The 14476-nt window shown below is 37.1% G+C and overlaps 1 protein-coding gene across 2 annotated transcripts in view; it reads left to right on the top strand.

The window, feature by feature from the left end:
• HSPBAP1 (HSPB1 associated protein 1) overlaps window positions 1–14476 on the top strand; it is a 132972-nt gene that overhangs the window by 23339 nt on the left and 95157 nt on the right. For both annotated transcript variants that reach the window (XM_090409835.1, XM_090409844.1), the window contains exons 2-3: window positions 3274–3490; window positions 7068–7258. In XM_090409835.1, coding sequence (XP_090265961.1) covers window positions 3274–3490; window positions 7068–7258 — 408 coding nt within the window. The remainder of the gene's footprint in view (window positions 1–3273; window positions 3491–7067; window positions 7259–14476) is intronic.

Here is a 14476-nt window from a genome sequence, read left to right on the forward strand (position 1 = left end):
CGATAGATTGCCACATGACAATCTAAATATATTATGTATGCATCCCCCTTGTCCAATGTATTCATCTCTTGTTATAATAAATAACAGATTGCTAAAACATGATCTTCCTTTAGCAAACCCATGCTGTCCATTAAAAAGAATTCCACTGCTCTTCGCTCAGTTCTGAATACTTGTCTTCGTTGGCTTCTCCAGCACCTTAACCACAACTTCAGACAAGTAGATTGGCCTATAGTTGGAAGCCTTAGTCTTATCACCTCCTTTATGAAGCAGAACAATTTTAACATCTTTCCACTCCTTTGAGACCTGGGCTAATTTAAGACTCATGTTAAAAATGTATGTTAAAGCTGTTAACTCCCTGGAACATTCTCTCAAGATGGCCTTGTCAGCATCAAGTTTACTCAATTCGTCATATACCTCCTGCTCATTGCTCACCATCACTGGTTCTTCCTCCATTCCCATTGCTCTCAAGCTCTGCATTGTGTTACAATCACAAGGATGGAATACTTTAATGAACTGCTCATTAAACACCTTTGCTGTATCCTCCTCACTGTTTATCATTCTCCCATTATCAGTGACCAACATCATCCTCCCATAATCATTCTTTCTTCTACTCACCACATTTCAAAAAAACTCCCTAGGATTGCTTTTAGCATCATTCACTCACTGCTAATCATACAGCACTTTTGCTACCCTTGTGAGTCACCTTCCTAGCTTGCTCTTTGTGCTCCTCATGTAACTGATTATCTCCACTCATCTTGTGCTGCCTCCACAATGCCTTTTTCTTTCCAAAAATTCTCACAAAAGTCCTGATTGCACACTTTGATACCTTTTTTTTTTATTGATACCTCTTCAGTTATCCATTTTACACCTACCTTATTTAATCTCCTGACCTTTGGAATACACTCAGTCATTGCCTCTGCCAGATACTTCCTGAGTAGAGACCAAGCAGCATTGATTTCCTTCCTGTGCAATTCCTCATTCCATGATATTACTGCAAGTTGCCTCCTGAGTTTGCCATAATCACCTGCCTTATAGTTCTACATATAGTTCTTTCTTACCAAAGTCCTGATATGACTGGCCACCACTCAAGTGGTTACTTCATGCTCACTTTCACTAACTGGAGGAAGATTTAACACTTCATTGACAACAATATCTTCTGATGATATAATCAAATCCAAAACCCTCTATCCACATGTGGCCTCTGTTCACTATTATGCTAGAAGAAATTAATCGATATAGGGATCGTGGAATTTTAGTAGATAATAGGAAGGAGAAGTTCATGGGCCATATTAGCAAAGATGGCAATTCAACTCAGATGATAATTGTAGTGCTGAAATAAGCCTTGACATATAAGGGAATTGTTATGCCTCTTTACAAGGTCTTGATATCACCTCACTTGGACAATTGTGCACAGGTCTGGTCTGGTTTCCTTGGTGATGCTGATGCAGTGGAGAGACAGTGTGTGTATATTAAAGGATGATTATCGAGATTATGGAATACAGATTATGAAGATAGATTGAGAATTTGTGACTTTTTTATATCTGATCCACACACGAGACCTATAGCACATTAGTGCCATATGTGGGCAAGAGGAATAGAAGAAAGGAGGAATCTGTTCACAATTTGCTTGACCAGCTGAGGGTTGTAATCTTTGAGGAAGACAGAGTGGGGGAGACTGTTCCCATGGACAGAAGTAGATGAGATGAAGGGAGGAGTCAGTGAAGTTGGTTCAGTGAGTTTCATGATGGACTGTAAAAGCATGTTAAGTGGCTCTTGTTTTAATGATTTTGGAGGAGAGTGGAGGAATAATAGTGGCCAATTCGGCAGAACACTGTCCAAATGTGATTGTTCCAGGAAAGATCAGAGAGGGGGTGCAGGTTGGTCTGAGTAGAGAAGTCTGATTGTGTGTGGATATCTCAGTATTACTGAATGTAGGGGGGGGGGAGAGATGCGAGCTCTTTCTTGTGAGAGATCAGACAGAAATGGGTTTTTGGTGGCATTGAAGTTTACAAGGTTGTCCTTGCCCTGCTGAGATATAGCTAAGAGATCTGAGTTCAGGTCCCTGGTTGTGGTAGATCTTGAGGATTCTAATATTTGAGCACTAACAGGTTTGTCAAATGAAAAGCAGGAATGGAGTATACTGTCATTGGCAAAGTTATTTAGGATTAGGGTAGGATTAAAAGTCTGTGAGAGCAGGTCATTTATATACAAGAGGAAGAGAGTGGGTGAAAGAACAGAACCCTGGAGTACTCCTGCATTGGTGGAAAAATCTGAGGAGAGTAAGCCATCCACCATGATACATAATGAGTGACCAGTGAGAAAGTTGGCAATCCAGTTGCAGAATGAGGAAGGCAGACCATAAGGATGGTAGTTTAAGTAGGTCCCTGTGCAAACCCGATCAAATGTCTTTGAAATGTCATGGGCAACCATGTGAGTTTCTCCAAATTTCTTCATGACATGCAGATAACAGCAAACAGGAGAAAGAAGGATGATATGATTGAGACTTACAAACTTCTGAAAGGGTTATATACAGGATTCAGTAGATGGAATTTCATCATATACTTTGAAGGGAGGACAAGGGAGAATTATATTTCACAATTTTTCCTAAGGACTACAACCTCCCATTCAAAAAAACACATCAGCAAATTCCTTTTGCATGTGTGTGTGTGTGTGGGGGGGGGTTGATATTTAAAAAGACTATATACATATAATGAGTTTCATCACATCTAATCTTTTCAGAGTCCAATGCAGAAATTAATAATTTCACTGTCATTTGTAGTTTTGTGGCTATTTAAATGTTGATTCCCTACCTAATATCTAAAATGTCTGAAAAATCAATCATTATAATGCCTGTTATTTGTAGTTTTACCAGTTATGTATAATTGAACCATAGAAAAGTGAAAAGTGAATATTTATGTCCTTTGTTTTCAGCTTTAACAATTATTTCAGAATCATATCTCAACCTTAGATCAGACAAGTCAAAAACTCGGTTATGCCAATTCTTACTATTTGCAGTTTTGCTGATTATTTGAACACCAGTCCTATTTCCTCCCACCCACACTTGAATTTGAACATACTGCAATTTCCATTACATCAGATGTAATGGAACTTGCAGTATGTGTGTTCATGTGCATACATATAGTTACATAAGTTTATATATATATATATATATATATATGTGTGTGTGTGTCATTTAAAGTATATTTACAATATATCAGATGAAGAAAGTTGATTGATTACAGATATAATTTTCATTCTTTTACTTCATGCTAGATGGCCAAGTTTCAGCATGAATTGCATTCAGCAGTTAAAAATCCACCTGAACCTTCCATAATAAAAGAATTAATACTCCAGAAATTGAACTTTCCTACAGTTTTTAAAGATATGTTACTTTCATGGGTTGGTGTTCCCAGAACTATTAGTGAGTGGGCTGAAAGTTGTGGTGATTTATCATTGAAGTTTCATATAGATCATATAAATCATGCTGGAGGTATGTAGACTTCATTGCTAATGTTCTTTTAGAATTAAGATGAAGTATGAAAGTGTTGTAAATGTAGATTCTTAGCTGAATTATGTTCTAGCATGATTGAGCATAATCTTTGCATCAAAAAACACTTAAAATGAGAAACTGATTCTCATTTTATGTAAACATCAAAAATAGTTTTAATACTAATAAATAATATGGCCAGGTTTCAGCATCAATTGCATTCAGCAGTTAAAAATCCACCTGAACCTTCTATAATAAAAGAATTAATACTCCAGAAAAAGAAAAAAAGTACAAGCCATTAAGAAAAAGAAAACCAGGATATCCTCTTAAATGATTCAACGATGACTTCTAAGGCCGGAACAGGCCACGCTAGGCCTAAATCCTTGATATGCATGATGATGAAATAATATCCTATAAGTAATCCTGTACTGAAAATAACAGTACATCATCAGTGTGTGGAAACAGTAAGCAAATCATAGAACAGGAATACAAGGTATATACCACAATCGGTTTACCTACATCATGACTTATTATTAACACCAAAAATAGTTTTGATGTTAATAAGTCATAATATGAATAATTAATATTAAAACTATTTTTGATGTTAATATTCATTTCTGGACCTGTGTAGCTCAGTAGAAATGGCGTTTGTACTCTACGGCGCTCGGCCGCACGACAAAAGAGACTTTGGTTCAAATCTAGTCAATGAGTAGAGGAACATTTTCTAAGCCTTTTCTTGACCGATTCCTGAGTTAGTCAATCTCTGGCACGGTCAAGCAGGTTTTTTCTCTCAGAAACTCAAGTTTTTTGTCCTTTAAACTCAAGAAAATTGACCGTCGAACTCACTATTTTCAGACATGAAAAATATTGTGTTAGGGATCACAAGATGGTGGCACTTGCTAGCCGCATTCTTCAGTGTATGCTGATTAATTAGTGATAGCCTTGGGCCAGCTATCTCTGAATGGCTACCAGTGGAGATTGATCTGCCCACTGTCTCCAAAAGTTAGGACTAAAACTACTCCCTATACGGGAACAAAAAAAAAAGGCATTAGCTGATATTAATTTCTTGCATGCAGCAACTGCTTTTACTTGTAAACTGATTGTTCTTTGATTCCACACACTGATGATGCTGTTATTTTCAGTATGAAATATTTGTACCTTCCTTAAAGTTTTTCAGTATTTTTATTATGTAATTTTGTTATTTTTTAATTATGCCACAGGTACAGTTAAAGATCATGCATAAATCAATATTAATTGGACTGCTGATTTATAGGTTCTTAGATTAATGCATAATCTAAATCTTCCAACTGTCATATAGGATTCCATTTTTTTTTTTTTTTACTTTCATTATACCTGTTTGTTTGTTTGGGTTTTTTTTGATCCAGTTAATGACTGTGTTAAAAAGTAGTCCAGACATGCAACCCTCTCTCACATTATTCTTATCTAAAACCATTCTGATGGTGGTGTTTGCTGTACAATAACTCAACTTGATGCATTTTTATTATTCTCACATATTTATCAGGAATTCCTTAGTTTATAATAATTATCCATAATGTCTACTGTCAAAAGCTTTGCAAAATCTACACATATAGGTATAAGGAGGTTCTAAATCGTATACTTTTGTTCATTAATATTCCTTCAAGTAAATATGTGATATACATTATTTCCACTTTCTTTTAAGGTTACATGGTGGTCAGCATTCATAGTGAAGAATTTATGGAGACAACACATGTTAGAATAACATTAAGCAAGTAACAGTCGACATTTCGACCTTTGTATTGAGGTCGTCATCATCAGGAAACCATACATATGTGCAAAATACAAGCTACATGATGCTGCACATACAAAAGTAAGATGAATCTAAATGTTTGTTAATTATTTATCCTAGCCTGACCCTGGTGGTGGTGGGGGGAAATGATGTTTCAGCATTTCACAAGCTTCTTTGAATTTTCTTTCAAACCAGGTTTTAGTGTGGTGCAGGGACTTAGTGCCTTTCCAATCAATTCTGTGGCATGTTTGGAGTGCATGGTCTGATAGGCCTGGTTTACCATAGTGGAGGTATTTAATGTGGTGTTTGTGTTCATCTTTTTCTGATTGAGGTGTGTCTGTAAGTTAGGTTACAGGTACATTGAATTTTGTAAACCCCTGTGTGGTCAAGGTATAGAAGAGGATCTTTGGAGGAGCTAAGTAAATTTCTTAATTTTGCGGGGGGGGGGGGGGTTGAAGGTTGTCTTAACATTGTATTTAAGTAATGTTCTATTTTTTTCAAAATGTCCCTAACGTAGGGTATGGCTATGACATTCTTGTAATCTTTTTTGCTTTTAATGGAATTTTTATAGAGGATTTTGTGAACTTTTTTTTTTTTTTTTTTTGCAGCCATTTGTTACAAATGTTTGGTTAATAATTTCAAATTCTTAGTTCAGAGCTCTTGTTCATTGGAGTAAATTGTTAGGGCTCTATGTTTGAGGGTGCTGATGAGTCCTAATTTTTGTGTTGTATGGTGGTATGAATTTTTATGTATGTATATGTAAGTTTGCAGTACTTAATGTTAATTAGAATAATTATGTCATACTAAAATAATTATTCTAGTATGGATTACCTCCACTCATTTGAAAAACAGCTGGCTCATGTCTTAATATCTTTTCTATTTCACTTTTATTCCTGTTTATCAAAATTTTACAAAAAAATGTTTATGAACACTAACAGTAGACTGATTCACCTCCAACTTTCACATTTAGTGAGTTTTTCCCCTTTGAAATTATGGTTATCATTGCATGGGTTTCTTTTCATTCTCCAATACATTATTAATAGTCACTTGCAATTTATCATCAGCAGTTTCTTTAGTTGTCTTAATCATTTCTATATTGCATTTCTACCACCTTTTATCTTCTGTATTATGTTTGTTGTTTCATTTTTAAATATTGGTTCTAACGTAACATTTAAATCTATACTTACTGGAGATTTCTCCATTACCGAACTTCTTATCATGTCAGTTACGTTATTTTATGAATTTAAAATCTCATCAAAGCTTCTCTCCTTTCAACAATCTTATTCTCTTCAGTTAGCAGCACACCATTTGTATCCCTTATAGCATCAGCTTGCTTCCTTTTAAATAAGACCATTTGCAGAAGAAAAATTAGGAAAAATATTTCAGAAGAACACGTAAGGTTTTGCACTCTATTCAAGGCCACGATATGAACAGATGCAATTTATAGACAAAAAATTACCATTGATGATGGACAGTAGATGGTGGATTAAGTAAGTAGTGAAGATGGTGAGTTGTGTGCAGGTAAAACTCTCCCTTGATGAGCCGTTGGACTCCTTGGAGGTGGGACATGATAGTAATAATAGTAACAGTAATAGTGTAATTATTGTAACTTATAGAAGTCACTGGACAAGAATGCTGTTATGAAATCATTTTCGAGATTGCTGTTGAAAAAAATCATTTTCATACTTCACATGGAAATCATGTTACATCGCCATTTTTTTTTATAATCTGTTATTTTTTCATAATCATTCACTGTACTTTATACTACATGTGTGATGATTCACTGTACTTAATTTTCATATTTACTAATAGGTCCAAGGTGGGAAGGAGATGCAAACTATATTACTACTACTGTGGCAGAGTTCTTAGATTGGTTGAATGGGGATAGAAGAAGAGAAGAAACATCAAATTCTTTACATCAGTATTCTTGTACAGAATATTGGTGTTATTCCAGTTATAATTATATGTCTGACACATTGATTGACAAACCTAAAATATTAAAGGTAAATGTAACAAACTACGGTTGGAATTTTTCTTATAATTATTAACTTCAATTATAATGTTGCAATGACTGTAGAACTGTAATAACATGATTTTAATATGAGAGATATTAACTGGAATAATGAAACAGCTAATTGTAGAATAGATAGTACATTATACAAAGAATTCATAACACCATTAGACATAAGAGAAAAGTTAGTCATGGGTCATTACTCACATATAATGGCTACATAATAATGATCCTTTGCCTTTAGAAAAGGGGAATTGAGACTAGAGAAAGGGGAAAAAATGGGGAGGGTTGTGACTCCTCACTCAGTGATTATCATATCATTGAGGGAGTCACTTCTCACTGCATACAGGAAGAGTGTATGGGGGGGACAGAAACTGGAACCCTTGCTCTAGTTACCAAATATGGCTGCAGCCACATCAGGCCTCCCATAAGCAAGATAGTAGTATTTCACTGGATGGTGAAAGACATCTACCAGCTACAGGTCTAGTCAGCATTTCCTCCAACTATGGAAGATATACATTTGTGGCATCACTACTCACCACTGTCCCATTTGAAGAAACAGGCTATACCACAGGTAGGTGAGACTTGACTGTGAAAAGCTGTATATTGTGCCATTAACAGCCATTTAGTAGCTCAGATTATTAATTTTATAATATAACTAGGGGGGGGGGAATGCCCCCTTGGCACCTATAGTGCCCAACACCCGTGTCCCAGACTGGTAGGCTGGTTCTCCTTGAATTTTGAAGACTCGAAAGGGGGGTATGCCCCTACAGCGCCCAACCCTCTGAGTTCTGGACTGGTAGGCTGGTTTTTGAATTCTGATGACTCGAAAGGGGGTTCCACCCACTGACGCCTAGTGTATCCCCTGAGTGTCGAGTCTTCAAAAGGGGAACTCTGCCCCCGGCACCTACACCTTCCAACCCCCCCCCCCCCAAGTTCTGGACTGGTAGGCCGGTTCTCCTTGAATTCTGATGACTTGAAAGGAGGGGGTTCTGTCCCCCTGGTGCCTACACCTTCCAACCCCACGAGTTCCGGACTGGTAGGCCGGTTCTCCTTGAATTCTGATGACTCGAATTTTGAAGACCTGACACTCAGGGTAGCCCTGAGTTTCAAAATGTTTCAAAAAACGTGACATAAAAAGCTTATCATTTTATATATATAGGGTAGATAATATAATTATTATAATTATATTCAGAATTGGATTGATATATAGGTTGAATGGAGTGGCTTTTGAATGAGTTACTGTTTGCTGGTAGTTATCTTATCCATTCTCCAACGAACAGTCTGCCACTTCCTTACTTATTAGAAGTGTTGAAAAAGTTCCAGGTTTGGTCTCTAGAACCATGGTTTTCAGATTATGTAAAATAATAAATATAACAATGTAAAAACTATTTATAAAATTTAACAAAAATAAATAAAATAGATCCTTGTCTCACCCATGGTACTAATGGACTATATATTTATTACCTTGGGTGGATGGGTGCAACATCCTGGCAGTTTGGGAAGTGCATGTCTGCAGAAAAGGTAGGATATTTTCTGGAAAGAACTTTGAAATTTAGAAATTAGCATAACAGACCTCGGCAGCTTTTTGTCAGAAATAGGTGAATACCAACCAAGAGAGACGAGTAGTGTGATCAAGGGCAAGAAAATACAAACAGAATGTGAATGAAAAAATAAAAGTAGGGAGTGTAGTGGGTTTGAAACATTGTGAAGTATTCAAAGATGTTGTTAATTGGGAGGATGAATGTCAGGCAAGAGTAGGTAACTTGCAGAGGGAGAGAGAGAGATGTGCTGAAAGAAGTACAATATATCAGGAATGAGTTGAGAAACATGAAAGATGAGATTAGGTGACTGGAAACAACGAATGAAAAAATAATCAGAGTAGGTGTGAGAGAGAGTCATGGGAAGGATGGAAGGGAAGAGAATAGAAGAACCAGTAAAAGAAGGAATGAGAGAAAGGTGAGAGTGCTGGAATCAGGGATGGAGAGGTGACAGGAGACAAGTGGGAACAAAGAAAGAAAGTGTTAGAGGAGAGAAAGAGAGAGGGATGCAGGTGAGCAAGGAAAGCAGAGTGGTAAGAGGTGTGATGTAAGGAGACTCGATGATTCATAGTGTACAAGATAGAATGCCAGAGGAGTGTTTTCCTGGAGGAATGATAGATAAATTGCATATGACTATACGAGGCAAAAAAAGGGTGGATGAGATGAGTGTGATGTCAGCACAAATGTCTTGAGAGGCAGTGTAAATTGGGTGGCAAGAAATCTGAAGTTCATGCTTGCAGTTGTATAGAAGAAGACTAAGAAGGGAAAGATAATGAGGGTGTTGTCCAGGTACGATAATGCAGAGCTGTGGAGAAGAGCATCAATAATGAATACTGTAATAGCCAGAATGTGTTGAAAGAGAGGCTTGGATTACGTGGATGCTTGGAGGGCATTTGAGGACAGAAAGGAACTATATGTGAGAGATGGCTTGCATTTGAATGAGGAAGGACGGCATCTGGAGAGAATGTTGTTCTCTGAACAATTCAGGTTGTCAATGCAGGGAAACTGGAATCATCAGGGTGGATGGTAGCAGGGGTGGCCTCTTGTGGGAATAGACATTTGGTAGAAGGGGAAATACATTGGGTAATGCTGAATCCATTGCAGTGGGGAGGATGATAAGCATAGAAACAGTGACAATGTCTTGATTCTTTATACTAATGCCAGGCATATCTGAAATAAAGGAGATGAATTGGTGACTGATAGCATCAGCCTGTCCAAAGATTATTAGGATCTCTGAATCATGGTTGACAGAAGATGATATACTGACAGGAATAGAAGTAGCAGGGTATAGCATTTTTTGACAGGATAGGAAAGGCAAACACGATGGTGGAGTACAGCTTATGATAGTTGACTTTTGTCCTCTCCGAGTGGAGGATTTGGAGGGCAATGGCACTAATGGTGTGAGGTAGATGTGGGTAGGATAGAATATTTAGTGCATTGTTGCTATAAGCCAGGGAGCATAGAGGATGAAGAGCATGAGATGTTTAGACAGTTAAAGAATGATTGTTATGCTAGATTTTAACTACAGTAGTATAAATTGGGGAGAGAAAACTGCATGTAGTAAGCGATCCATGTTATTTCAATTCTTTTTCCATGTTATTTCAATTCTTGAGAAACAAATGTCTTAGACAACATGAAGTTCAAGAGTTTTAGATTTGGTCATAGCATCAAAAGGAATCTCTGTCTCCAATTGGAAAGAGTGACCTTGTGATTTTGACTTGGAAGATGAATAGATATTGCAGGAGTATCAAAGAGAAAGGAATGAATGTGTGGAATTATAAGATAGGTGATTATAATAGTGTTAGATATCAGCTTGTAGTGGTTCCATGGATGGAGGAATTGGAAGGGCGAGATATCATCAGTGCTTGGGAACTTGTGAAGGAATATTTATTAGCAACAATAGCCAATTAGTATTCAGGAATGTGTTAACAGAACTAATCTAAGATAGTATGATCACTTAGCAGCTACCAGCCATAATATGTTTTCATGTTACCAAATTATGGAGATGAATCATATGATAGAATTGAAATAACATGGATAAAGCCATCAATTAGTGAATTACCAGAAATGCAAAATCTAATTTCTCATTTCTGGTAACAAAATTGAATGGGGATGTCAGTACATGCTGCAGGGGTGGTTGTGGAATGAAGAGGGATACTGCAACTTATGTATACTAATGTCAGTAGTCAGTAATAAGAGGGACGAGTTTTTGGCATTGTTGGTGCAACCTTGCCAAAAGTTCGAGGCATTAGTGCAGTATAGTTTATATTGGATGATGTGAAGATGTGAGAAAATACTATACCTTCACATTCTCCTGCGAAAAACATGAGAGTATAGTAAAGTATTTTCAAGGGAGTTAGGATAGGATTTGCTGATGACAGCAGATAAATTACAAAAATGATAGGAAGTTACCAGGAAGACAGATGTGGAAGGTGATGTATTTGAGGCAATCTTGTGTGAGATAGAGATCAGCAAGACCAAATAGATTGTTGACTGCTTCTATAGGCAGTGGAGGGGGGGGGGCAATACAAGGGAAGATGTGGATGGTATACATTGACAAATTGGCAAGAGTGTTGGCTAAGTTATTATTATGAGGATTTTCAGCTATGGAGGGAGGAGTGCACATGATTGGAAGGGAAAAAGATCATAATGGTTGAAAAGAAATGGAATTTATTTGAGTGCTAAGAGATAATTACTTAAAACAGCATTTGATGGAGGGAACTTGGGGAGAGGGATTATGTGGTCTTGACTAGGGAAATGTAGCATTTTCAGCTGAAGAATTGGGTATATGTGAAACTGCAGGCAGGTGATTATGAGAAGCTGAGGAAACAGTTTAAGCCATGCTGGCATAAGAATCTGCAAAAAGAGAATGTTACCAGAGTATGGGATGGGATATCTGAAGGAAAGCAATGTCAGATTGTGTACCCAAGGTCAGGTGGATAAATCATGTAAGAGTTAATAGATGAATGGTCTTATTATTATGAGGTTTTTCAGCTATGGGGGAAGGGGTGCTTAAGGGTCAAAGCTGTATAACTGAGAGGAGACCTCCACATAGCCTTTAAAGGAATGTGGAGAACCGACCAGGGCTTCTGACCTAATGTCCAATCCTCACCTTCTCGTGGTGCACCCTGTTGGGTATTTACTTTGATACTGAACGAACAAGGATGGGCTGGCAATTTGGAATTTAGCCGACCAAATTGTATTCTTATTGGTTAAACCAAAATAAAAAATGATGGTACAACACGACAAAATTTCATGCCGGCTGGGGCGTCGCCCAGTTAAACAAGGCCCCCTTTGTTTTTGCCAGAGAACCAGGGCGAACAGCGAAAAGTCAGCTACTGGAACAAATCTGAAAACAAACCCCAACTCAACATCACCAGAGTTAAAGATCGGTACTATCAACGTAAGAAGCCTGAATGGCAAAGAAATGGAGCTAGCTGAGGAATTAGATAAGTACCACATCGACATAATAGGGGTGACTGAAACAAAAAAGACCAAAACTGGTGAGATCTTTCTAAACAATAAATACAAAATGTTATATTCAGGCAATGACAATCAAGGAAAAGAAGGAGTAGCCATAGTATTCAACACAAAATACGAGGCTAATCTTCTTGATTGGCAGTCAGTCTCAAGTATGAGAATGGGGAACTGGACAATGAGACTTATTTGTGCCTATGGTCCCACAGAAGGTTCTACTAAGGTAGAAGTGGAGGAATTTTTTGATGCTATAGAAAAAGCAACTGACACAATGAAAAAGGAAAAGTTGGTCCTTGTTGGGGATCTAAATAGCAGAGTAGGAAATGATTGTGAGACATACAAAAATATTTTGGGAAAATTTCGAGAAAAGAGCAAAGCTAATAATAATGGCAAATATCTGTTGGATTTCTGCTCAGGACATGGACTGGTTATTACTAACACCATGTTCCAACATAAAAATGTGCACAAATTCACATGGAGAGAAGAGGCAAGGAATAAGAAAAGTCTCATTGACTATGTTATTGTTGATAGTGATGTTTTCTCCCTGATGCAGGACACCAGACTGTACAGAGGATTTGAAATTGGAAGTGATCACTATTTAGTCTTGAGCAGGATAAAATTGAATTTCATATTGAAAAGAATGACATGTAAGAAAGTTTTAAAGCGAATAAAAGTTGAGCAGCTTTCAGATGTGAACTGTAGACTAAAATACAGAAAGATTATTGAAAAGAAAATGAAAGAGTTTGAGAACAGGAATCAAACCTTGGAGATTCATTGGCAAACTCTGAAGAAAACATTGATTGATTCTGCCAGAGAGGCATGTGGTGAGGTTGTGTGCAAGGATAAAAAAATCAGAACTCCCTGATGGACACAGGAAGTTAAAGAGGTAGTGAAGGAAAAGAAGAAAGCATATCAAACGTTCCTGGCAAATAAGTCAGCTTGTGCTCTTAGAGAATACAGAGACAAATGGAAGAAAGCTAAACAGTGTGTAAAACTAGCTAAACAAAAGTCATGGGAGGACTTTGGCAAGAATATAGAAAATAAATATCAAGAAGGTGGCAAAATATTCTGATATTTCCATGCCACCATTCAAGCAGAATTAGCATTCATAATTTCCCCCACCACCACCACTATTCTTCTAAACTTACAGGAACATGAGCAGCATCAACTCAACATCTTTTTTTATTTTTATTTTTTTTTTTTTACAGTTGAACTGCAGATTCACTAAAGGTATTCTGAAGTTGAGGTAGAGATGGAATAAAAGAGAGCTGGGAACAGTATTAGGTTTTTATTCCATCTCTACCTCAATTCTGAGGAACAGCCTCAGAATTGAGGTAGAGAGACCTCTAGTATGTATGTGAAAGTGATATAAAAACATTTCCTCTCATAATCTAATTTTGCTTACTCACCAAGTGTCTTGCCTGTGCCTTGACCTGCTTGTGAGCTTGCTCGGTATCACCTTTCTCCTTATATATACTCAGCATCATTTTCTTTTTATGCAGCTGATGCTTAATAAGACCATCATCATCAAATTCCTGCTATGTACCCTCAAGGGGTGTCCAGGATATGACAGTACTACATGAAAAAATTACATCATTACTAACTTCCTATCTACAATTTTCCTCCAAATTAGTCTGTTACTTATCAAGACTCCAACATTATTAGATCTTATATTTCTATCGTCTAAGGCACTTTGTACCGTATCAATCCACCTATATCTTGGTCTTCCTCTGGGTCATTTTCATGCCAACCTGGCAGAGAACACTTGTTTTGCTAATCTTTCCTCTCCCATTCTATTTAAGTGACCATACCACCTGAGATTAGCTCTGCTAATGCATTCCTGAATGCTGATAATGTCAAGTTCTTTCCTAATATCCTCATTTTTAATATGATATTGCCATTGATGCCATCTGTTCACACCTCTAATCTTTCTCAGGACCTCATATCTGCAGTCTCTAGTCTTTGGTCAAGTGTTTTACTTCTGACCCAGCTCTCAGATCCATAAGTTAAAACTGGTTTGAACACTGTCTTGTATACAGCTAATTTAGTGTTCCGACTAATTTCTCTCTTATTCCATATGAATTTATTCACTTGACTTCCCACCATACCAGCTTTGCTGATTCTGTTGTCTATTTCTATATTTAATTTACCATCTTCAGTAAAAATCGTGCCAAGTAGCTGATTTGTTTTAC

Source organism: Typopeltis vanoorti, chromosome 2, assembly GCF_054136105.1.
Source record: "Typopeltis vanoorti isolate ZY-2024b chromosome 2, IOZ_Tvanoo_1.0, whole genome shotgun sequence".
Classification (NCBI taxonomy): domain Eukaryota; kingdom Metazoa; phylum Arthropoda; class Arachnida; order Uropygi; family Thelyphonidae; genus Typopeltis; species Typopeltis vanoorti.